This window comes from Scyliorhinus torazame, chromosome 17, assembly GCF_047496885.1.
Source record: "Scyliorhinus torazame isolate Kashiwa2021f chromosome 17, sScyTor2.1, whole genome shotgun sequence".
Taxonomy (NCBI): domain Eukaryota; kingdom Metazoa; phylum Chordata; class Chondrichthyes; order Carcharhiniformes; family Scyliorhinidae; genus Scyliorhinus; species Scyliorhinus torazame.
The window spans coordinates 92,929,819-92,956,659 of NC_092723.1; the positions used below are offsets into that span (position 1 = coordinate 92,929,819).

The following is a 26,841-nucleotide window of genomic DNA, read 5'->3' on the forward strand; positions in this document are numbered from 1 at the left end:
AGCCAATGTTGTTCCTTTGTCTAAGAAGGGTAGCAAGGATAATCCAGGGAACTACAAGCCGGTGAGCCTTATATCAGTGGTAGGGAAATTACTGGAGAGAATCCTTTGAGACAGGATCTACTCCCATTTGGAAGCAAATGGACGTATTAGTGAGAGGCAGCATGGTTTTGTGAAGGGGAGGTCGTGTCTCACTAACTTGATAAGAGTTTTTCGAAGAGGTCACAAAGATGATTGATACAAGTAGGGCAGTGGATGTTGTCTATATGGACTTCAGTAAGGCCTTTGACAAGGTCCCTCATGGTAGATTAGTACAAAAGGTGAAGTCACACGGGATCAGGGGTGAGCTGGCAAGGTGGATACAGAACTGGCTAGGTCATAGAAGGCAGAGAGTAGCAATGGAAGGATGCTTTTCTAATTGGAGGGCTGTGATCAGTGGTGTTCCACAGGGATCAGTGCTGGGACCTTTGCTGTTTGTAGTATATATAAATGATTTGGAGGAAAATGTAACTGGTCTGATTAGTAAGTTTGCAGACAACACAAAGGTTGGTGGAATTGCGGATAGCGATGAGGACTGTCAGAGGATACAGCAGGATTTAGATTGTTTGGAGACTTGGACGGAGAGATGGCAGATGGAGTTTAATCCGGACAAATGTGAAGTAATGCATTTTGGAAGGGAATATACAGTGAATGGTAGAACCCTTAAGAGTATTGAAAGTCAGAGAGATCTAGGTGTACAGGTCCACAGGTCACTGAAAGGGGCAACACAGGTGGAGAAGGTAGTCAAGAAGGCATACGGCATGCTTGCCTTCATTGGCCGGGGCATTGAGTATAAGAATTGGCAAGTCATGTTGCAGCTGTATAGAACCTTAGTTAGGCCACACTTGGAAGTATAGAGTTCAATTCTGGTCGCCACACTACCAGAAGGATGTGGAGGCTTTAGAGAGGGTGCAGAAGAGATTTACCAGAATGTTGCCTGGTATGGAGGGCATTAGCTATGAGGAGCAGTTGAATAAACTCGGTTTGTTCTCACTGGAACGACGGAGGTTGAGGGGCAACCTGATAGAGGTCTACAAAATGATGGGCACAGTCAGAGGCTTTTCCCCAGGGTAAAGGGGTTAATTACTAGGGGGCATAGGTTTAAGGTGAGAGGGGTAAGGTTGAGAGTAGATGTACAAGGCAAGATTTTTTACACAGAGGGTAGTGGGTGCCTGGAACTCGCTACCGGAGGAGGTGGTGGAAGCAGGGACGATAGTGACATTTAAGGGGCATCTTGACAAATACATGAATAGGATGGGAATAGAGGGATACGGACCCAGGAAGTGTAGAAGATTGTAGTTTAGTCGGGCAGCATGGTCGGCACGAGCTTGGAGGGCCTGTTCCTGTGCTGTACATTTCTTTGTTCTTTGTTCTATGCCCTCAAAGAAGCTACTCCAATCAACCCTTGCAAGCTCCTGTCTAATTCCATCAAAATTCACCTTGCCCCAATTTAAAACTTGCATCAGGGCACCGTCACCTCCATCACTTGCCCTGCCCTATTTCCCAAGTGTACGTCAAGGTTTGTCCTTTCCCGAGTAGGACCCACCACATACTGTCTGAGGAAACTTCCCTGCACACACTTAACAAATTCCCCCCATCTAATCCCTGAACACTAAGTCGATATTAGGGAAATTAAAATCGCCTACTATGACAACCCTGTTACTCCTGCAAGTCTCCCCAATTTCCCTGAACATTTGTTCTTCTAATTCCCGTTGACTACTTGGGGGCCTATAGTACACCTCAATAAGGCCATCATTCCCTTCTTATTTCTTAGTTCCACCCACAATGCCTCGCTGGATGATCCCTCGGTTATTTCATCTCTGCCTAATGCCGTGATGCTCCCCTTAATCAAAAAGCAACTCCCTGTCCTCTCTTTCCTCCACCTATGTCCCGCCTAAAGCACCTGTACCCTGGAGCATTAAGCTGCCAGTCCTGTCCCTCCCTTCGCCATGTTTCAGTTATGGCTATAATATCCCAGTCTTAAGCACCTATCCATGCCCTAAGTTCATTAGCCTTACCTGTCAGCCCTTTTGCATTGAAATAGATGCAATTTAATCCAACAGGTTTTCCCCACTCCCATGCTCCTGCCTATCACGTCTATTCAGCTTGCCGTTGCTGAGTACTGCATCTCCTTTCAGCCCCTCATTTGCTTCCCTACTGCTGAGGATCCCACCCATCCCATCATTGACCCTAGCACCAGGGAGGCAACGTACCATCCTGGGGTCTCGTTTGCGGCCACAGAAATGCGTATATATTCTCCTTACAATTGAAGATACAGGAATTACTTGCCTGTTTCATCTTGACCACCCAAGTCTTCAAGAAAGTTTATCATGTGTAGAAATAAGAATGAATAGTTTAAATTGTTCCAAAATGCCAGAATCGGAAATATCACCCAACAATCTGTGGCGATTCACAACTCATGACCTACTGCCTCCTTTAACCTCTTCAGTAAGTGCATGTCACAAGCTACAAAACAGTTTTAATTATTTTTGTCTTGTATACTTACGGTTCTTCAATTGATATTCAATGGCTGCTTTAAGATTAAAAGCTTCAATCAATGCAGTTTCATGGAGCACTAATGTGTTTCCAACACTTCTCACGTCAATCCCTTCAGTTGTCATGCCAACACTGAGTTCTGAAAAAGAACAATTTATAACAAAAGTTCATGCAACAATTAGCAAGAGGGGTGGCATTGTTAGTTAAGTACAGTATTACGGTGGCAGAAAGGACGTTTGTTATAGTTCGAGTACTTTAGATGGGTCCGTTTTTGTCCACTGTGTGCAGGAGGGTTTCCTGACACAGTATGTAGATAGGCCAACAAAAGGCGAGGCCATATTGGATTTGGTACTGGGTAATAAACCAGGACAGGTGTTAGATTTGGAGGTAGGTGAGCAATTTGGTGATAGTGACCACAATTCGATTACGTTTACTTTAGTGATGGAAAGGGATAGGTATATAGCATTAGGGGCTTGGATGGAGGGAAATTTGTTGAGTGTATTCAGGAGGAATTTCTCATTCAGTATGTGGATGGACCGACTAGAGAGGGGGCAAAACTTGACCTCGTCTTGGGAAATAAGGAAGGGCAAGTGACAGAAGTGTTAGTGAGGGATCACTTTGGGACAAGTGACCATAACTCCATTAGTTTTAAGATAGCTATGGAGAATGATAGGTCTGGCCCAAGAGTTAAAATTCTTAATTGGGGCAAGGCAAATTTTGATGGTATCAGACAGGAACTTTCAGAGGTAGATTGGGGGAGACTGTTAGAACATAGAACATAGAACAATACAGCGCAGTACAGGCCCTTCGGCCCACGATGTTGCACCGAAACAAAAGCCATCTAACCTACACTATGCCATTATCATCCATATGTTTATCCAATAAACTTTTAAATGCCCTCAATGTTGGCGAGTTCACGACTGTAGCAGGTAGGGCATTCCACGGCCTCACTACTCTTTGCGTAAAGAACCTACCTCTGACCTCTGTCCTATATCTATTACCCCTCAGTTTAAAGTTATGTCCCCTCGTGCCAGTCATATCCATCCGTGGGAGAAGGCTCTCACTGTCCACCCTATCCAACCCCCTGTTGGCAGGCAAAGGGACGGCTGGTAAATAGGAGGCTTTTAAAAATGTGTTAACCAGGGTGCAGGGTAAGCACATTCCCTTTAGAGTGAAGGGCAAGGCTGGTAGAAGTAGGGAACCCTGGATGACTCGAGATATTGAGACTCTGGTCAAAAAGGAGGCATATGACATACATAAACAACTGGGACCAAGTGGATCCCTTGAAGAGTATAGATATTGTCGAAATAGAGTTAAGAGGGAAATCAGGAGGGCAAAAAGGGGACATGAAATTGCTTTGGCAAATAATGCAAAGGAGAATCCAAAGAGATTCTACAGATACATAAAGGGGAAAAGAGTAACTAGGGACAGAGTAGGGCCTCTTAAGGATCAACAAGGACATCTATATGCAGAGCCACAAGAGTTGGGTGAGATCCTGAATGAATATTTCTCATCGGTATTCACGGTGGAGAAAGGCATGGATGTTAGGAAACTAGGGGAAATAAATAGTGATGTCTTGAGAAGTGTGCATATTACAGAGGAGGAGGTGCTAGAAGTCTTAAAGCGCATCAAGGTAGATAAATCCCCGGGACCTGATGAAATGTATCCCAGGATGTTGGGAGGCTAGGGAGGAAATTGCGGGTCCCCTAACAGAGATATTTGAATCATCGGCAGCCACAGGTGAGGTGCCTGAAGATTGGAGAGTGGCGAATGTTGTGCCCTTGTTTAAGAAGGGCAGCAGGGAAAAGCCTGGGAACTACAGACCGGTGAGCCTAACGTCTGTAGTAGGTAAGTTGCTAGAAGGTATTCTGAGAGACAGGATCTACAAGCATTTAGAGAGGCAAGGACTGATTCGGGGCAGTCAGCATGGCTTTGTGCGTGGAAAATCATGTCTCACAAATTTGATTGAGTTTTTTGAGGGGGTGACCAAGAAGGTAGATGAGAGCAGTGCAGTAGACGTTGTCTACATGGACTTTAGCAAAGCCTTTGACAAGGTACCGCATGGTAGGTTGTTGCAGAAGGTTAAAGCTCACGGGATCCAGGGTGAGGTTGCCAATTGGATTCAAAATTGGCTGGATGACAGAAGACAGAAGGGTTGTTTTTCAAACTGGAGGCCTGTGACCAGTGGTGTGCCTCAGGGATCGGTGCTGGGTCCACTGTTATTTGTGACTTATATTAATGATTTGGATGAGAATTTAGGAGGCATGGTTAGTAAGTTTGCAGATGACACCAAGATTGGTGGCACAGTGGATAGTGAAGAAGGTTATCTAGGATTGCAAGGGGATCTTGATCAATTAGGCCAGTGGGCCGACGAATGGCAGATGGAGTTTAATTTAGATAAATGTGAGGTGATGCATTTTGGCAGATCGAATCAGGCCAGGACCTACTCAGTTAATGGTATGGCGTTGGGGCGAGATATAGAACAAAGAGATCTAGGAGTACAGGTTCATAGCTCCTTGAAGGTGGAGTCGCAGGTGGACAGGGTGGTGAAGAAGGCATTCGGCATGCTTGGTTTTCATTGGTCAGAACATTGAATACAGGAGTTGGGACGTCTTGTTGAAGTTGTACAAGACATTGGTACGGCCACACTTGGAATACTGTGTGCAGTTCTGGTCACCCTATTATAGAAAGGATATTATTAAACTAGAAAGAGTGCAGAAAAGATTTACTAGGATGTTGCCGGGACTTGATGGTTTGAGTTATAAGGAGAGGCTGGATAGACTGGGACTTTTTTCCCTGGAGCGTAGGAGGTTTAGGGGTGATCTTATAGAGGTCTATAAAATAATGAGGGGCATAGATAAGGTAGATAGTCAACATCTTTTCCCAAAGGTAGGGGAGTCTAAAACTAGAGGGCATAGGTTTAAGGTGAGAGATTCAGAAGGGCCCAGAGGGGCAATTTCTTCACTCAGAGGGTAGTGAGTGTCTGGAATGGGCTGCCAGAGGTCGTAGTAGAGGCAGGTACAATAGTGTCTTTTAAAAAGAATTTAGATAGTTACATGGGTAAGATGGGTAGGGCAGCATGGTAGCATTGTGGATAGCACAATTGCTTCACAGCTCCAGGGTCCCAGGTTCGATTCCGGCTTGGGTCACTGTCTGTGCGGAGTCTGCACATCCTCCCCGTGTGCGCGTGGGTTTCCTCCGGGTGCTCCGGTTTCCTCCCACAGTCCAAAGATGTGCAGGTTAGGTGGATTGGCCATGATAAATTGCCCTTAGTGTCCAAAATTGCCCTTAGTGTTGGGTGGGGTAACTGGGTTATGGGGATAGGGTGGAGGTGTTGACCTTGGGTAGGGTGCTCTTTCCAAGAGCCGGTGCAGACTCGATGGGCTGAATGGCCTCCTTCTGCACTGTAAATTCTATGATTCTATGGGTATAGAGGGTTATGGGCCAAGTGCGGGCAACTGGGACTAGCTTAATGGTAAAAACTGGGCGGCATGGACTGGTTGGGCCAAAGGGCCTGTTTCCATGCTGTAAACTTCTATGATTCTATGATTCTATACCGCAGGGCAAAAGTTATATCTGGGGGAAAGGCAATTATGATGCGATGAGACAAGACTTAGGATGCATCGGATGGAAAGGAAAACTGCAGGGGATGGGCACAATGGAAATGTGGAGCTTGTTCAAGGAACAGCTACTGCGTGTCCTTGATAAGTATGTGCCTGTCAGACAGGGAGGAAGTGGTCGAGCAAGGGAACCGTGGTTTACTAAAGCAGTCGAAACACTTGTCAAGAGGAAGAAGGAGGCTTATGTAAAGATGAGACATGAAGGTTCAGTTAGGGCGCACGAGAGTTACAAGTTAGCTAGGAAGGACCTAAAGAGAGAGCTAAGAAGAGCCAGGAGGGGACATGAGAAGTCTTTGGCAGGTAGGATCAAGGATAACCCTAAAGCTTTCTATAGATATGTCAGGAATAAAAGAATGACTGGGGTAAGAGTAGGGCCAGTCAAGGACAGTAGTGGGAAGTTGTGCTTGGAGTCCAAGGAGATAGGAGAGGTGCTAAATGAATATTTTTCGTCAGTATTCACACAGGAAAAAGACAATGTTGTCGAGGAGAATACGGAGATTCAGGCTACTAGACTAGAAGGGCTTGAGGTTCATAAGGAGGAGGTGTTAGCAACTCTGGAATGTGTGAAAATAGATAAGTCCCCTGGGCTGGATGGGATTTATCCAAGGATTCTCTGGGAAGCTAGGGAGGAGATTGCTGAGCCTTTGGCTTTGATCTTTAAGTCATCCTTGTCTACAGGAATAGTGCCAGAAGACTGGAGGATAGCAAATGTTGTTCCCTTGTTCAAGAAGGGGAGTAGAGAGAACCCCGGTAACTATAGACCAGTGAGCCTTACTTCTGTTGTGGGCAAAATCTTGGAAAGGTTTATAAGAGATAGGATGTATAATCATCTGGAAAGGAATAATTTGATTAGAGATGGTCAACACGGTTTTGTGAAGGGTAGGTCCTGCCTCACAAACGTTATTGAGTTCTTTGAGAAGGTGACCAAACAGGTGGATGAGGATAAAGCTGTTGATGTGGTGTATATAGATTTCAGTAAAGCGTTTGATAAGGTTCCCCACGGTAGGCTACTGCAGAAAATACGGAGGCATGGGATTCAGGGTGATTTAGCAGTTTGGATCAGAAATTGGCTAGCTGGAAGAAGACAAAGGGTGGTGGTTGATGGGAAATGTTCAGACTGGAGTCCAGTTACTAGTGGTGTACCACAAGGATCTGTTTTGGGGCCACTGCTGTTTGTCATTTTTATAAATGACCTGGAGGAGGGCGTAGAAGGATGGGTGAGTAAATTTGCAGATGACACTAAAGTCGGTGGAGTTGTGGACACTGCGGAAGGATGTTACAAGTTACAGAGGGACATAGATAAGCTGCAGCGCTGGGCTGAGATGTGGCAAATGGAGTTTAATGCAGAAAAGTGTGAGGTGATTCATTTTGGAAGGAATAACAGGAAGACAGAGCACTGGGCTAATGGTAAGATTCTTGGCAGTGTGGATGAGCAGAGAGATCTCGGTGTCCATGTACATAGATCCCTGAAAGTTGCCATCCAGGATGAGGGGGTTGTTAAGAAGGCGTACGGTGTGTTAGCTTTTATTGGTAGAGGGATTGAGTTTCGGAGCCATGAGGTCATGTTGCAGCTGTACAAAACTCTGGTGCGGCCGCATTTGGAGTATTGCGTGCAATTCTGGTCGCCACATTATAGGAAGGATGTGGAAGCATTGGAAAGGGTGTAGAGGAGATTTACCAGAATGTTGCCTGGTATGGAGGGAAGATCTTATGAGGAAAGGCTGAGGGACTTGAGGCTGTTTTCGTTAGAGGGAAAAAGGTCAAGAGGTGACTTAATTGAGGCATACAAGATGGTCAAAAGATTGGATAGAGTGGACAGAGAGAGCCTTTTTCCTCGGATGGTGATGTCTAGCACGAGGGGACATAGCTTTAAATTGAGGGGAGATAGATATAGGACAGATGTCAGAGGTAGGTTCTTTACTCAGAGAGTAGTAAGGGCGTGGAATGCCCTGCCTGCAACAGTAGTGGACTCGCCAACACTAAGGGCATTCAAATGGTCATTGGATAGACATATGGACGATAAGGGAATAGTGTAGATGGGCTTTACAGTGGTTTCACAGGTCGGTGCAACATTGAGGGCCGAAGGGCCTGTACTGCGCTGTAATGTTCTATGTTCTATATGTAATATATTTGGGGAAACTGCTTCCAAGTGAATGGGAAAATTGTAGTTAAGGCTAAGAGGCTACATTCTGGTAGGAAGATTGAGGAAGTCCCATACTATATGGTCTTAAACTAGCAAGTTGGGGGGGGGGGGGGAAGGGAAGTGTAAAGCTATGGACAGTATAATGGTTAATGGAGATCAAGGCAGCAGGTTACGTGACAGGTTATTATGTAGAGATATGGGTTCAAAGACAAGGAAAATTAGGAGAAAGGGTAAGAGGAAAAATAAATTGCGAAAAGTTACCGATCAAGGTGTCAGGATTCATAACAAAGACATAAAAAACAGCATAAGTGTACTTTACCTGAATGCTCGTAATATACGAAATAAGGTAAATGAGTTGATGGCGCAAATCATCGTGAATGACTATGATTTAGTGGCCATTACTGAAACATGGTTAAAAGATGGTCACGACTGGGAGTTAAATACCCAAGGGTATCAGACTATACGAAAGGATAGAATGGACAGTAAGGGCGGTGGTGTAGCTTTGTTGTTTAAGGATGGCATCCGGGCAATAGTAAGGGATGATATTGGTGCTATGGAGGACAAGGTTGAATCAATTTGGGTGGAAATCAGGAATAGTAAGGCGAAAAGGTCACTGATAGGAGTAGTCTATAGGCCACCAAATAGTAACAGGATGGTAGGGCAGGCAATAAGCAAAGAAATAACGGATGCATGTAGAAATGGTACAGCGGTTATCATGGGAGATTTTAATCTGCATATCGATTGGTTTAACCAGGTTGGTAAAGGCAGCCTTGAGGAGGAGTTTATAGAATGTGCCCAGGATAATTTCCTGGAACAGTATGTAATGGAACCTACAAGGGAACAAGCGGTCCTAGATCTGGTCCTGTGTAATGAGGCAGGATTGATTAATGATCTCATAGTTCGGGATCCCCTTGGAAGGAGCGACCACAATATGGTGGAATTTAAAATACAGTTGGAGAATGACAAGGTAAAATCAAACACTAGTGTTTTGTGCTTAAACAAAGGCGATTACAATGGGGTGAGAGAAGAACTAGCTAAGGTAGACTGGGATCAAAGACTTCATGGTGAAGCAGTTGAGGAACAGTGGAGAACCTTCCAAGCGATCTTTCACAGTGTTCAGAAAAGGATCATACGACAAAAAAGAAAGACGGTAGAAAGGGGAAAAATCGACCGTGGATATCTAAGGAGGTGAGGGCGAGTATCAAATTGAAGGAAAAACCATACAAAGTGGCAAAAATTAGTGGGAGACTAGAGGACTGGGAAGTCTTTAGGGGACAACAGAAAGCTACTAAAAAAGCCATAAAGACTATGAAGACTATGAGGTAGACTATGATAGTAAACTGGCTCAGAACATAAAAGCAGATAGTAAAAGCTTCTGCAAATATATAAGACAAAAAAGAGTGGCTAAGGTAAATATTGGTCCTTTGGAAGATGAGAAGGGAGATTTAATAATAGGAGACGGGGAAATGGCTGAGGAGCTGAACAGGTTTTTTGGGTCAGTCTTCACAGTGGAGGACACAAATAACATGCCAGTGACTGATGGAAATAAGGATATGATAGGTGAGGACCTTGAGATGATTGTAATCACTAAGGAGGCAGTATTGGGCAAGCTAATGGGGCTAAAGGTAGACAAGTCTCCTGGCCCTGATGGGATGCATCCCAGAGTGTTAAAAGAGATGGCTAGGGAAATTGTAAACGCACTAGTGATAATTTATCAAAATTCACTAGACTCCGGGGTGGTCCCAGAGGATTGGAAAGTAGCAAACGTGACACCACTGTTTAAAAAAGGAGGTTGGCAGAAAGCGGGTAATTATAGGCCGGTAAGCTTAACTTCGGTTGTATGGAAAATGCTGGAATCTGTCATTAAGGAGGAAATAGCGGGGCACCTGGAGGGAAATTGTCCCATTGGGCAGACGCAGCATGGGTTCACAAAGGGTAGGTTGTGTCTGACTAATTTGGTAGAATTATTTGAGGCCATTACCAGTGCAGTAGATAACGGGGAGCCAATGGATGTGGTATATCTGGATTTCCAGAAAGCTTTTGACAAGGTGCCACACAAAAGGTTGCCGCATAAACTAAAGATGCATGGCATTGAGGGTAAAGCGGTAGCATGGGTAGAGGATTGGTTAACTAACAGAAAGCAGAGAGTGGGGATAAATGGGTGTTTCTCTGGTTGGCAACCTGTAACTAGTGGGGTCCCTCAAGGATCAGTGTTGGGCCCGCAGTTGTTCACAATTTACATAGACGATTTGGAGTTGGGGACCAAGTGCAATGCGTCAAAGTTTGCAGACGACACTAAGATGAGCGGTAAAGCAAACAGTGCAGAGGATACCGGAAGTCTGCAGAAGGATTTGGATAGGTTAGGTGAATGGGCTAGGGTCTGGCAGATGGAATTCAATGTTGCAAAGTGTGAGGCTATCCATTTTGGGAGGAATAACAGCAGAATGGATTATTACTTAAACGGTAAGATGTTAAAACATGCTGCTGTGCAGAGGGACCTGGGTGTGCTGGTGCACGAGTCGCAAAAAGTTGGTGTGCAGGTGCAACAGGTGATTAAGAAGGCTAATCGAGTTTTGTCTTTCATTGCTAGAGGGATGGAGTTCAAGACTAGTGAGGTTATGCTGCAATTGTATAAGGTGTTGGGGAGGCCGCATCTGGAGTAGTGTGTTCAGTTTTGGTCTCCTTACCCGAGAAAAGGACATATTGGCACTGGAGGGAGTGCAGAGGAGATTCACTAGGTTGATCCCAGAGTGGAGGGAAGTAGATTATGACGAGAGGTTGAGTAGACTGGGACTGTACTCATTGGAGTTTAGAAGGATGCGGGGGGGGGGGGGGGGGATCTTATTGAGACATATAAAATTATGAAGGGAATAGATAGGATAGATGCGGGCAGGTTGTTTCCACTGGTCGGGGAAAGCAGAACTAGGGGGCATAGCCTCAAAATAAGGGGAGGTAGATTTAGGACGGAGTGTAGGAGGAACTTCTTCACCCAAAGGGTTGTGAATCGCTGGAATTCCTTGCCCAGTCAAGCAGTTGAGGCTCCTTCTTTAAACTTTTTAAAGAAAAAGAATAAAGGGATTCGGGGATATGGTGTACGGGCCGGAGAGTGGAGCTGAGTCCACAAAGATCAGCCATGATCTCATTAAATGGCGGAGCAGGCTCGAGGGGCCAGCTGGCCTACTCCTGTTCCTAATTCTTATGTTCTTAAAAAGTAGAAAAACAGAGGCCTTGGAGTAGATAACACAAATAACTAAAGTTGTGATGCAGTTTAATAAGACAATTGTTGAACCAAAAAAATGGAGTTAATTTCTAGAGGGATAGAATTGAAAAGTAGAGGTAATGTTAAACTTGTAAAGAACTTTGATTAGACCACACTTTGGGAACTGTGCTCATTTCTGGTCTCCATGTTATAAAAAGTATATGGAGACACTGCAGAACGTGGAAAAGAAAAGATTTACTAGGGTGACGCTTGAACTGAAAAGTTGTACCTACCAGGAAACATTGAACTGTCTGGGACTTGTTTTTAAGTAAGGATGAGTTGATTGGGATCTTGAAGGTTATAAAAGGATTTGTTCAGTAGACTGAGAGAAGATGTTTCAACTTGTGGGTTTAGACAAGAAGTATGGCCCATAAATAAGGTTGTTACTAATAAATCCAATAGAGTTTAAGGAGAGCCTACTTTAGTCAAAGGTAGAATGTGAAACTTGCTACCGCAAGGAATAATTAAGGCTAATAACATAAGTATTTAAGGAGAAACAGGATAAATGCATGAAGAAGATTGGAACGGAAGGAAATGTTGATGGGATTAGATAAGGGTGCGAGGAGATTTATATTGAGTATAATCACTGACATCAGGCCAATCGCTTCCACAAGACATGAACAAATCAAAGCAATTAAAAATCCAATAACACAGAAGCAACAATTGTTTAAGCAAGCTTTCTTCTAGTTTTTTTTTTTATATAGACCTAATAAAGAGTCATAAAGCAGTTATTCCACAATAATAAGATTAAAAAATAAACATTCTTTTAAGGGTTTTCACCTGAAAATCCGATTGGAAATTAATTATTGAAAATTAATACTCAGTTGCATGTCCATTCTACAAACGTATTGAATCCTTTCTCAATAACTATGCCCTCAATATGGGACTGTACAGAAATTTCAATATTGCACTTCCAATGCCCAAGTCCAAATAATTTTAAGTAAATGTTGCGTTAGGAAAACAAAAGTAGTTTTAAGGAATTTATGTTAGAAATAAGATACATACAAATAAGATACGCACAACAGCGCCTATACTTCCTCAGGAATCTAAGGAAATTCAGCATGTCCACACCAACGAACCCTTACCAACGTTTACAGATGCACCATAGAAAGCATCCAATCGGGCTGCATCACAGCTTGGTACGGCAACTGCTCAACCCAGGACCGCAAGAAACTTCACAGAGAGTCGTGAACACCGCCCAGTCCATCACACGAACCTGCCTCCCATCCATTGACTTCATCTACACCTCCCGTTGCCTGGGGAAATCAGGCAGCACAATCAAAGATCCGTCCCATGTGACTTACTCACTTTTCCAACTTCTTCCATCGGGCAGGAGATACAGAAGATGAGAACACGCACGAACAGACTCAAAAACAGCTTCTTCCCCACTGTCACCAGACTCCTAAATGACCCTCTTATGGACTGACCTCATTAACACTACACCCTGTATGCTTCATCCGATGCCAGTGCTTATGTAGTTACATTGTATATCTTGTGTTGCCCTATTATGTATTTTCTTTTATTCCCTTTTTTCCCCATGTACTTATTGATTTGTTGAGCTGCTCTCAGAAAAACACTTCACTGTGCCTCGGTACACGTGACAATAAGCAAATCCAATCCAATCCAATATAGTTTCAAGTGGGTGTAAGTTAATGTTTGTGCCTGATAGGTTAAAACCTACAGTTAGATTCAGGCTGGACAAATGTGTATGTGAGGGGGTTGGTTAAGCTCTAACTGTGTTTCTATTGTGCTTAGAGAGGGTTCTAACAATAATAATAATCTTTATTGTCACAAGTAGGTTTACATTAACACTGCAACGATGTTACTGTGAAAAGCCTCTAGTCGCCACATTCTGGCGCCTGGTCGGGTACACGGAGGGAGAATTCAGAACGTCCAAATTATCTAACAGCATGTCTTTCGGGACTTGCGGAAGGAAACCAGAGCACCCAGAGGACACCCACGCAGACACGGGGAGAACATGCTATGAGGTAATTTGGACATTCGCACAGACAATGACCCAAGCAGGGAATCGAACTCGGGATCCTGGCGCTATGAAACAACAGTGCTAACTACAGTGTTACCGTACTGCCCATGGTTACGGTGTAAAGAAAAATTAAAAGGCATAAGCACATGGCCGTTGGTTAGTAACTGGAGGCACTTTTATGGTAAGAAGGCTCTCCGTTTTGAGTTTGAAGTGGATATATTTCAGTTGGATGCAGGACGCCAGGAAGTGAACATCATTCTACCAGAAGAACGACTGGATAGGTTGGGAGATCCAAAGAGGCAGGCCTCCCAAGGAATAAGTTACTGTCCAGAAAACCAGGGAACTGGGACAGAAAGAACGTCTTAGGACAACTGAAGATAAGAGAACAGAGACCAAGGTATTGTTCAGAAGAATTCTGGAAAACGTAAACAAACTGTTCTGAGTGAGGAGCTAAAGGGAATTAGTATTAGAAAAAAAATGGTTGTGGAGAAATCAATGGGATTGAAGGCAGATAAATCTCCAGGGCCTGATAATCTTCATCCCAGAGTACTTAAGGAAGTGGGCCTAGAAACAGTAAAAAACAATGTTTATTCTATGAACTCAAGTTAACCTTTTTAAAACACAGTGAACATCTTAGCAACCTTTAATTCAAACACAACCCCCAAAGAATACAACACTAAGTAATCCTTAAGCTGTCCTTTTAACATACATGAGACTTAAAAAAAAACCTTTAAACAGAAGCACATCAGGTTAAAGTCATTACCGAGAGCAGTTATTAGTTTTAAAAAAATTTTTTCATAGAATTTACGGTGCAGAAGGAGGCCATTCGGCCCATCGAGTCTGCACCGGCTCTTGGAGAAGAGCACCCTACCCAAGGTCAACACCTCCACACCCTATCCCCATAACCCAGCAACCCCACCCAACACTAAGGGCAATTTTGGACATTAAGGGCAATTTATCATGGCCAATCCACCTAACCTGCACATCTTTGGACTGTGGGAGGAAACCGGAGCAAACCCACACACACACGGGGAGGTCGTGCAGACTCCGCACAGACAGTGACCCAAGCCGGAATCGAACCTGGGACCCTGGAGCTGTGAAGCAATTGTGCTATCCACTATGCTACCGTGCTGCCCAATCACCAAAGGATCGATTTACAGTCTTTAAATTACAGAGAGAGAGAGAGACTAATACCCCTTCTGGCTGTGACTGCAGCTATCCAGCTCTGAAAATGAAACCAAAACACACCCTGCAGTAAACAGGCTTAAATGAAAGTAAAAAGCTGACAGACAGCCCAGCTCCACCCATACTCTGACATCACTGATAAACACCCATTTCTTAAAGGTACTCTCACATGACAAAATTACAATGACAGAATCATAGAATCCCTACTGTGTGGAAGGAGGCCATTTGGCCCATCAAATCTACATTGACCCTCTAAAAGAGTACCCTACCTAGGCCGCCTCACCCGGTCTATCCCTGTAACCCAGTGACCCCCCCCCCCCCCCAGCTAACCTTTAGATACTAAGGATACTTTTAGCATTGCCAATCCACCTAGCTTGCACATATTTGGACTGTGGGAGGAAACCGGAGCATCCGGAGGAAACCACGCAGACACGGGAAGAAAGTACAAACTCCAGGGTCCCAGGTTCGATTCCCGGCTTGGGTCACTGTCTGTGCGAAGTCTGCATGTTTTCCCGGCGGACTTTGTCCGTAGCTGCCACTCTGAGTGCCCACCGGGTGGAACCATGAGGGAACCACGCCGGCGGGAACTCTGCTAGCTGAGAATCGCCGCGCCGGCCTCTTTCAATGGCCCCCGACCTGCGCCGCATCAACCGCGCGCGACTGGCGGCGATTCTCCGATCGCATGTCTGACGCCCCATTCTCTCCCCCCCCCCCACGCCGAGTGCGATTTCGCCGCGTAGGCTCGGAGAATCCCGCCCATTATCTGCAAATTTCAGGGGATATTAAGTTGGGTGGAGGGCGAGCTGGGAGGAGGATGCAGAGATGGCGTGTTTGTGGGCGGTAAGGTAGCACCGTGGGAAGCACTGTTGCTTCACAGGTCCAGGGTCCCAGGTTCGATTCCCGGCATGGGTCACTGTCTGTGCAGAGTCTGCACGTTCTCCTCGTGTCTGCGTGGTTTTCCTCAGAGTTCTCCGGTTTCCTCCCACAAGTCCTGAAAGACATGCTGTTCGGTAATTTGGACATTCTGAATTCTCCCTCAGTGTACCCGAACAGGCACCGGGATGTGGCGACTAGGTGCTTTTCACAGAAACTTCATTGCAGTGTTAATGTATGCCTCCTTGTGACAATAAAGATTATTATAAAGAGATGCTTCAGCACAATTTGGACAGGCTGAGTGAGTGGGCATATGCATGACAGACACAGTATAATGTGGATAAATGTGAGGTCATCCGCTTCGGTAGCAAAAGTAGGAAAGCAGATTATTATTTGAACGGGTGTAAAGTGAGAGAGGTGGATACTCAGTGAGACCTTAGTGTCTTCATGTATCAGTTGCTGAAAGTTAAGTGAAAAAATGAAAATCGCTTATTGTCACAAGTAGGCTTCAAATGAAGTTACTGTGAAAAGCCCCTAGTCGCCACATTCCGGCGCCTGTTCGGGGAGGCTGTTACGGGAAGTCCAATAGGCAGTAAAGGCGGCAAATGGTATGTTGGCCTTCATAGCGAGAGGATTTGAGTCCAGGAATAGGGATGTTTTACTGCAATTATATAGGGCATTGGTGAGGCCACACCTGGAGTATTGTGTGCAGTTTTGGTGTCCTTATCGGAGGAAGGATGTTCTTGCTATGGAGGGAATGAGCAAAGGTTTACTCGGCTGATTCCTGGGATGGCGGGACTGTCATGTGAGGAGTCACCAAAAGTTGGTTCGGATTATATTCATTGGGAGTTCAAAGTGAGAGGGGATCTCATTGAAACTTATAAAATTCAAAAGGATTAGACAGGGTAGAAAGAATGTTCCAGATGGTTAGGGACTCCAGACATAGTTTGAAGATCCCTCCCATATCTGCTCCCATACCCAGGGGTTTTGGTCTACTTTTTCCAGTGGTTTGACCGAGCCTTGCATCAATTACTTGGGCTTTCTCTGTACCCTGTGTCAATTACAAAGGGCTTCACCCAAGCCCTATGCCAATTACCAGGGCTTCCATGGGGTGGCACAGCAGCACAGTGGTTAGCACTGTTACTTCACAGCACCAGGGACCCAGGTTCGATTACCAGCTTGGGTCACTGTCCGTGTGGAGTTTACACATTCTCCCTGTGTCTGCGTGGGTTTCTTCCAGGTGCTCCAGTTTCCTCCCACAGTCCAAAGATGTGCTGGTTAGGTGGATTGGTCACGCTAAATTTCCCCATAGAGTCCAAAAGTTAAGTGGGATTGCTGGGTTACGGGATTAGGGTGGGGGTATGGCATTGGATAGGGTGCTCTTTCAGGGGCCAGTGTAGACTCGATGGGTCAAATGGCCTCCTTCTGCACTGTAAAGTCTGTGATTCTATGTCTCACCAGAGCCCAATTAACAGGGATTCCCTCAATTCCTGTATCAATTATTAGGGCTTCCCCTGGGCCCTGTACCAATTACCACGGCTTCCCCTGTGCCCTGTATCAATTACCTGGCCTGCCCCTGTGCCCTGTATCAATTACCAGGGCTTCCCCTATGCCCTGTATCAATTACCTGGCCAGCCCGTGCCCTGTACTAAATGAATACTTTGCATCAGTATTCACCAACGAGAAGGAATTGGTGGATGTTGGGCTGGAGAATGGTGTATAGATCGCCTGGGTCACATGGAGATCCAAAAAGACGAGGTGTTGGGCGTCTTGAAAAATATTAAGGTAGATAAGTCCCTAGGGCCTGTTGGAATCTACCCCAGAATACTGAAGGAAGCTGGAGAGGAAATTGCTGAGGCCTTGACAGAAATCTTTGGATCCTCATTGTCTTCAGGTGATATCCCGGAGGACTGGAGAATAGCCAATGTTGTTCCTTTGTCTAAGAAGGGGAGCAAGGATAATCCAGGGCACTACAGGCCGGTGAGCCTTACGTCAGTGGTAGGGAAATTACTGGAGAGAATTCTTCGAGACAGGATCTACTCTCATTTGGAAGCAAATGGACGTATTAGTGAGAGGCAGCATGGTTTTGTGAAGGGGAGGTCGTGTCTCACTAACTTGATAAGAGTTTTTCGAAGAGGTCACAAAGATGATTAATGCAAGTAGGGCAGTGGATGTTGTCCACATGGACTTCAGTAAGGCCTTTGACAAGGTCCCTCATGGTAGACTAGTATAAAAGGTGAAGTCGCACGGGATCAGGGGTGAGCTGGCAAGGCGGATACAGAACTGGCTAGGTCATAGAAGGCAGAGAGTAACAACGGAAGGGTGCTTTTCTAATTGGAGGGCTGTGACTAGTGGTGTTCCGCAGGGATCAGTGCTGGGACCTTTGCTGTATATATTAATGATTTGGAGGAAAATGTAACTGGTCTGATTAGTAAGTTTGCAGACGACACAAAAGTTACTCGAATTGCGGATAGCGATAAGGATTGTCAGAGGATACAGCAGGATTTAGATCGTTTGGAGACTTGGGCGGAGAGATGGCAGATGGAGTTTAATCCAGACAAATGTGAGGTAATGCATTTTGGAAGGTCTAATGCAGGTAGGGTCTATACAGTGAATGGCAGAACCCTCAAGAGTATTGACAGTCAGAGAGATCTAGGTGTACAGGTCCACAGGTCACTGAAAGGGGCAACACAGGTGAAGGTAGTCAAGAAGGCATACGGCGTGCTTGCCTTCATTGGCCGGGGCATTGAGTATAAGAATTGGCAAGTCATGTTGCCAATTCTTATGTGTAGGTTAGATGGCTTTTGTTTCGGTGCAACATCGTGGGCCGAAGGGACTGTACTGCGCTGTATTGTTCTATGTTCTATGGTGCAGCTGTATAGAACCTTAGTTAGGCCACACTTGGAGCATAGTGTTCAATTCTGGTCGCCACACTCCCAGAAGGATGTGGAGGCTTCAGAGAGGGTGCAGAAGAGATTTACCAGGATGTTGCCTGGTATGGAGGGCATTAGCTGTGAGGAGCGGTTGAATAAACTCGGTTTGTTCTCACTGGAACGACGGAGGCTGAGGGGCGACCAGATAGAGGTCTACAAAATTATGAGGGGCATAGACAGGGTGGATAGTCAGAGGCTTTTCCCCAGGGTCTTCTGTTCCTGTCCCTGTCTCATGTCTAAGATTATTGTTCAGGGACCTCTCTCTGCTCTGCTCCCTTTCCTTTTGGAACCTCTCGTCTCTTGCTTGGGACACCTCAATTGTGACTTGCTCCCAGTGACATTACCCAGCTTTTTTACCATTTTCAATCTCTGCGCAGACAAGCTGTACCCATCCTCAGCCCAAAGAATGTAAAATGCAGAACTGCGAATGTGTAGCCCAGTCTGTACACTAGTAAAAACTCTGCGGTCTGGCTGCACTCGAGAGTTCTGATAGTAATAATAATCTTGTGTCACATGTAGGCTTACATTAACACTGCAGTGAAGTTACTGTGAAAATACCCTAGTCACCACCTGTTTGGGTACACTGAGGGAGAATTCAGTATGGCCTTTGATAAGGTGCCTCACGGTTGACTGCTGAGTAAAATAAGGGCCCATGGTATTCGAGGCAAGGTACTAACATGGATTGACGATTGGCTGTCAGGCAGAAGGTAGAGAGTTGGGATAAAAGGTTCTTTTTCGGAATGGTAACTGGTGACGAGTGGTGTCCCGCAGGGTTCAGTGTTGGGGCCACAGCTGTTCTCTTTATATATTAACGATCTAGATGACGGGACTGGGGGCATTCTGGCTAAGTTTGCCGATGATACAAAGATAGGTGGAGGGGCAGGTAGTATGGAGGAGGTGGGGAGGCTGCAGAAAGATTTAGACAGTTTAGGAGAGTGGTCCAAGAAATGGCTGATGAAATTCAACGTGGGCAAGTGCGAGGTCTTGCACTTTGGAAAAAAGAATAGAGGCGTGGACTATTTTCTAAACGGTGACAAAATTCATAATGCTGAAGTGCAAAGGGACTTGGGAGTCCTAGTCCAGGATTCTCTAAAGGTAAACTTGCAGGTTGAGTCCGTAATTAAGAAAGTAAATTCAATGTTGTCATTCATCTCAAGAGGCTTGGAATATAAAAGCAGGGATGTACTTCTGAAGCTTTATAAAGCATTAGTTAGGCCCCATTTAGAATACTGTGAGCAATTTTGGGTCCCACACCTCAGGAAGGACATACTGGCACTGGAGCGGGTCCAGCGGAGATTCACACGGATGATCCCAGGAATGGTAGGCCTAACATACGATGAACGTCTAAGGATCCTGGGATTATATTCATTGGAGTTTAAGGGGTTGAGGGGAGATCTAATAGAAACTTACAAGATAATGAATGGCTTAGATAGGGTGGATGTAGGGAAGTTGTTTCCATTAGCAGGGGAGACTAGGACCCGGGGGCACAGCCTTAGAATAAAAGGGAGTCACTTTAGAACAGAGATGAGGAGAAATTTCTTCAGCCAGAGAGTGGTGGGTCTGTGGAATTCATTGCCACAGAGGGCGGTGGAGGCCGGGACGTTGAGTGTCTTTAAGACAGAAGTTGATAAATTCTTGATTTCTCGATGAATTAAGGGCTATGGAGAGAGAGCGGGTAAATGGAGTTGAAATCAGCCATGATTGAATGGTCAAGTGGACTCGATGGGCCGAATGGCCTTACTTCCGCTCCTATGTCTTATGGTCTTATGTCCAATTCACCTAACAAGCACATCTTTCGGGACTTGTCGGAGGAAACCAGAGCACCCGGAGGAAACCCACACAGACACAGGGAGAACTGCAGACTCCGCACAGGCAGTGACCCAAGCCAGGAATCGAACCCGGATCCTGCTGCTGTGAAGCAACAGTGCTAACCATAGTGCTACCGTGTCACCCGACTTGAATGTAACTATTGTTTACAAAACATGTCTATCTGATTTGACTACTGGATTAGAGAGCATAATTTCAAAATCTGCGTATCATACCAAACTTGAAGGAGTTGCAAACAATGAAGATAATATTGATCAATGCAATAGGATATAAATAGGTTAACAGAATGGGCAGACAGGTTGGAGATGGAATTTAATAGAGAGAGATTTGAAGTGATGCATTTTGAAAGAACAGTTAGGGAGAGATAATATAGGCTTAGTAGTGTTCTAAAGAGTGAAGGCAGGATCTGGGAGAGCATGCGCTTAGATCTTTGAAGGTAGCAGGACACATTGAGAGAGTAGTTAGCCAAGTGTAATGGATTGTGTGCTTCTTAAATAGAGGCATTGAATACAAAAGCAGGGAAGTTATGTTGAGTCTTTATTAAGTCCTGGTTAGACCGCAGGTTTCGACACGGTGGCACAGTGGTTAGCACTGCTGCCTCAACAGTTCCAGGGACTCGTGTTCAATTCCGGTCTCGGGTGACTGGCTGTGTGGAGTCTGCACTTTCTCCCAGTGTCTGCGTGGGTTTCCTCCGGGTGCTCCGGTTTCCTCCCACAGTCCAAAGATGTGCAGGTCAGGTGGATTGGCCATGCTAAATTGCCCCTTAGTGTCCAAAAGGTTAGTTGGAGGTGTGGGCTTAAGTAGGGTGCTCTTTCCAAGGGCCGGTGCAGACTCGATGGGTCAAATGGCCTCTCTCTGCACTGTAAATTCTATGATTCTCTGACTGGTGAGTCTGGGATTGTTCTCCTTGGAGCAAAGGGGATCGAGGGGAGATTTCAGTAAGAAGGTTTCTTACAACACCAGGTTAAAGTCCAACCGGTTTGTTTCAAATCACTAGCTTTCGGAGTGCAGCTCCTTCCTCAGACCGTGCTCCAAAGCTAGTGATTTGAAACAAACTGTGCCCACCCCAGTCCAACACTGGCATCTCCACATTGAGGGGAGATTTGATTGAGGTGTACAAGTTTAAGATAAATGTAGATACGGTTGACAAAGAAATGCGATTCTCATTAGCTGACGCGACAGGACCAGGGGACATGTATTTAGGTTTTTGGGTAAAAGTAGTATGTAGGAGTAGTATGAAGAATCATAGACTCATAGAATTTACAGTGCAGAAGGAGGCCATTCGGCCCATCGAGTGTGCACCGGCCCTTGGAAAGAGAACTCGACCTAAGCCCACACCTCCACCCTATCCTCAGACCTCCACCTTATCCCCGTAACTCCACCTGACATCAAGCGCAATTTAGTATAGCCAATCCACCTAACCTGCACATCTTTGGACTGTGGGATGAAACTGGAGCACCCGGAGGAAACCCATGCAAACACAAGGAGAACGTGCAGACTCCGCACAGACAGTGGCCCAAGCCAGAATCGAACCTGAGACACTGGAGCTGTGAAGCAACTGTGAAGCTGCTAACCACTGTGCCACCGTGCTGTAGAACTGCTGAATGCAGCAAGTCTGGCTGCCCATGTTGGCGGTGGAAGTAATTTCAAAAGGAAATTGTATGACCAATTGAAGGAAATATACTTGTGGGGATAGAGTGTGAGAATGGGACTGACTGGTTTGCTCCACAGAAAGCCAGCACAGACAGGATGGGCCAAATGTCGTCCTCTGCTATAAATGCATCTACAGTTTAATATTTCATCCACAGCCACATTAATCTATTCCAATTGGATCTTAGAACATAGAACATAGAACAGTACAGCACAGAACAGGCCCTTCGGCCCTCGATGCTGATTGGTCCCATTCCGGTTCAGGGGCGGCAAATGTCTTCCTGTGTCATCATTGGTGTTCATGTCACATGAAATGCAAATCCTCCTTCCCACACCATTATCATTCAGCTACTTATTTACCTTTCTGATCTGTACATCTCTATACAAGCATGTCGCTTGCGAAGTAATCCCGAAATTCCTACAATTGCAATCCTGCCTTTTAATTTAGAAATTAAGTGATCACAACATTTTTAAATAAAGGTTAAATTGGACAAAGCATCTTGCCTGGATGTTCCCTAATTCCACGTTCTATTATTTCTGCAATGTACTTCAAAGCAGGTGCATACTGTTTCATGCTGTAATAACAGAGGGCAATATTGTAGGTCAAATCTGAAAGAAAGCACAGTGGTATATTCAAATCATTTCAGAATGTATTTCAAATAAAGCTGCAAGATGTGGCCTGCTTTAAAAACCAGTTATCCAAATCTAATACAATGAAAAAGTCAACATAATCATCCATGAACACATTCCAAAAATACCAAAGTAAATGGATGGTTCCCAATAGATTTTGACAGTGAATGCATAGAAACTGTAGAATTCCTACAGTGCAGGTCATTCGGCCCATTGAATCTGCACCAACCCTTCCAAAAAAGCACTCTACTTAGGCCCATTACCTCACCCTATCCCCGTAACCCCACCTATCCGGCACCTCTTTAGACTGTTCCAACACTTTCCCCATAACCCTCACCATCCTTAAGAGTTGAGAAGTTTATTTCTTTCTTAAATATATTAGTGACTTGGCCACCACAGCCTTCTGTGCTAGAGAATTCCACAAGTTCACCATCTCTGGGGATTACATTTCTCATCTCCGTCCTAAATGGCCACCCTATGCATTTCAATTACACCTCCTCCCAAATGGCCACGCCACCTCCGTATCCTGAGAATGTGACCCTTGTTCTAGACCCCCAGCCAGAGGCAATATCATCCCTGCAGCCAGTCTATCCAGCTCTGGCTGAATTTTATACTTTTCAATGAGATTCCCTCTCATTCTTCTAAATTCCAGTGAATAAACACCCAGTCGGCCCAATCTTTCCTCGTATGACAATCCTGCCAACCCAGGAATCAGGCTGGTGTACCTTTGCTGCACTGTCTCTATGGCAAGCATATCCCTTCTTAGATACGGAGACCAAAACTTATTTTTATTCGTTCATGGGATCTGGGCATCACTGGCCAGCATTTATTGCCCACCCCTGATTGGGTCTGGAGTCACATGTAGACGGCAGATTTCCTTCCATAAAGGACATGAGACAAGAGTAAATAAGGAGAAGGATAGAAGGATCAGTAACCAGAAGGAAAACAATTAGAGTGAAAATAATCTGGTGTTTAAAAGTTTTTAAAAGATTAAAAAACAGCTGAACAGATCGACAAATACTCAGTCAACCATTAGTTTTTGTGGCTTCGACGGTCTACCTGGTTTGTAGCCCACAACCTGCATAGCCGTGGTAAATTTCTTGCAGGCTTCTTCATAGTGTCCTTCCTTGTACAGCAAGCATCCCAAATTGATCTCAGTGTCTGGATCATCAGTAGGCTGTTGCTCTACTAGACTCTAACATCACAAAAGTACATTTTGTTACACTTAATTCTTCAAAGACATTGGCAAATATATGTTCCAGAAATAACAATCCAAACACCATATAATCATCGTTTTATCTGCAACTTCTAATGAGCAATCTGTTACTTATGTTGGATTCCTTCGACATGTACAAGAAGGACGGGTTGCACCTGAACTGGAGGGACACTAATATCCTCGGCGGGAGGTTTGCTAGTGCTGTTCGGGAGGATATAAACTAGTGTGGCAGTGGATTGCAAACCAGAACAGCAAGGGAAAAAAGTGAGACTGAGATAAACATAGCGCAGAGTAAGAGCAGGCAGAGGGAGGTCGGGAGTGTTTTTGCTTCAATGCAAGAAGTATAACGGGTAAAACAGATGAACTGAGAGCCCGGATTACTGCATAGAACTATGATGTAATTGCAATTACGGAGATATGGTTAAAGGAGGGACAGGACTGGCAGCTTAACGTTCCGTATATCGCGTTTTAAATGGGACAGAAGGGGAAACAAAAATGGTGGGAAGTTGCATGCTGATTAGGGAGCAGATCACAGCTGTGTTGAGGGAGGACACATTGGAGGGATCTTCTACGGAGGCATTATTGCTGGAGCTCAGGATCAAGAAGGGTGAAATCTTGGGAGTGTACTGTAGACCTCCTAACAGCCTGCAGGAGACAGAGGTACAGTTGTGTAGTCAGATACTGAAAAGGTGTTAAAAGGCATGGTGGGCGATGGGTGACTTTAACTTCTCTCAGGTTGACTGGGAATCACTTACAGCCAGGGGTTCAGATGGAGAGCAATTTGTTAGATGTGTCCAGGAGGGCTTTTTGATATAGTATGTTGATAATCTAACCAGGGAGGGGAGCATTGAGGAATGAGCCAGGTTAGGTGATTGATGTTTCAGTGGGGGAGATTTTGGGCTTAGCGACCATAATTCCATAAGATTTCTAGTAGTTGTGGATAAGGACAAGAGTGGCCCGCGGGTGAGGGTGCTTAATTGGGCGACGGTCAATTACATCCAAATTAGACATGAACTGGTGAATGTGAATTGGGAAAAGACTATTTGAGGGCAAATCCATGTCTGACATGTGGGAGGCTTTTAAAGGCCCATTTGATTGAAGTGCAGGACAGGCATGTCCCCGCAAAAATGAAGGATAGAACTGGCAGGATTCGGGAACCATGGATGACAAGAGAAATTGTAAGCTTAGTCAAAAGGAAAAAGGAAGCGTATGATAGGCCTAGGCATCTAAAAACTTACAAAGCTCTTAAGGCGTACAGTGAAAGTAGGAAGGAACTTATAAGTGGAATTAGGAGGGCTAAAATATGGGTCAAGGGAAATAAATACATAGAAGATAGGAGAAGGAGGGGGCATTTTGGCCCTTCGAGCCTGCTCTGCCATTTATCACGATCATGGCTGATCATCCAACTCAATAGCCTAATCCTGCTTTCTCCCCATAACCTTTGATCCCATTCTCCCCACGTGCTATATCTAGCCATCTTTTGAATATGTTCAATGTTTTAGCATCAACTACTTCCTGTGGCAATGAATTCCACAGGCTCACCACTCTGTGAAGAAATGTCTCATCGTTGTCTGAAATGGTTTATCCTGAATCCTCAGACTCCTGGGGCGAAATTCTCCGGAAACGGCGTGATGTCCGCCGACTGGTGCCCAAAACGGCACAAATCAGTCGGGCATCATGCCGCCCCAAAGGTGCGGAATGCTCCGCATCTTGGGGGGCCGAGCCCCAACCTGAAGGGGCTAGGCCCGCGCCGGACGAATTTCCGCCCCGCCAGCTGGCGGAAAAGGCCTTTGGTGCCCCGCCAGCTGGCGCGGAAATGACATCTCCGGGCGGCGCATGCGCGGGAGCATTAGTGGCCGCTGACGGCATTCCCACGCATGCGCAGTGGAGGGAGTCTCTTCCGCCTCCGCCATGGTGGAGACCGTGGCGAAGGCGGAAGGAAAAGAGTGCTCCCACGGCACAGGCCCGCCCGCGGATCGGTGGGAGCCGATCGCGGGCCAGGCCACCGTGGGGGCACCCCCCAGGGCAGGATCGCCCCGCGCCCCCCGCCCCCAGGACCCCGGAGCCTGCCCGCGCCGCCTTGTCCCGCCGGTAAGGTAGGTGGTTTAATCTATGCCGGCGAGACAGGCATTTTAGCAGCGGGACTTCAGCCCATCCGGACCGGAGAATCGCGGGGGGGGGGGGGGCACCCGGCGCGGCGCGATTCCCGCCCCCGCCGAATATCCGGTGTCAGAGAATTCGGCAACCGGCGGGGGGTCGGAGAATCTCGCCCCTGGTTCTGGACACACCCACCATCGGGAACATCTTCCCTCCATCTACCCTGTCAAGTCCTGTTATTATAAGTCTCTATGAGAACCCCCCTCATTCTTCTGAACTCCAGCGAGAACAATCCCAACCTAGTCAATCTCTCCTCAGATGACAGTTCCGCCATTCCTGGAATCAGTCTGGTAAACCTTCGCTGCACTCCCTCAAGAGCAAGAACATCCTTCCTCACAAAAGGAGACCAAAACTGCACACAATATACTAGGTGTGGCCTCACCAAGGCACTGTATAATTTCAACAACACTACCCTGCTCCTGTACACAAAACCTCTCGCAATGAAGGCCAACATACCATTAGCCTTGTTGACCGCCTGCTGCACCTGCATGCTTACCTTCAGCGACTGGTGCACAAGGACACCCAGGTCCCGCTGCACACTCCCCCTTTCCCAATTTACAACCATTCAGGTAGTAATCTGCCTTCCTGTTTTTGCTTCCAAAGAGAATAACCTAATACTTATCCAAATTATACTGCATCTGCCATTGGTTTCCCACTCGCTCAACTTGTCCACTTCGTGGTATGGGATCTCTGCATCCTTGTCACAGTTCACCCTCCCACCCAACTTAATATCATCTGCAAACTTTGTGATGTTATATTTTGTTCCCTCATCTAACTCATTAATATATATTGTGAATAGCTGAGGTCCCAGCACTGATCCCTGTGGCACCTC

The 26,841-nt window shown here is 45.8% G+C and overlaps 1 protein-coding gene across 4 annotated transcripts in view; it reads right to left on the reverse strand.

Annotated features, from left to right (window-relative positions):
* Positions 1 to 26,841, reverse strand: part of ift70 (intraflagellar transport 70) — a 354,021-nt gene that overhangs the window by 191,291 nt on the left and 135,889 nt on the right. For all 4 annotated transcript variants that reach the window (XM_072480753.1, XM_072480751.1, XM_072480750.1 and 1 more), the window contains 3 exons: positions 23,696 to 23,831; positions 22,511 to 22,615; positions 2,543 to 2,671 (listed from right to left, as the gene is read on the reverse strand). In XM_072480753.1, the coding sequence (XP_072336854.1) occupies positions 2,543 to 2,671; positions 22,511 to 22,615; positions 23,696 to 23,831 (370 nt within the window). The remainder of the gene's footprint in view (positions 1 to 2,542; positions 2,672 to 22,510; positions 22,616 to 23,695; positions 23,832 to 26,841) is intronic.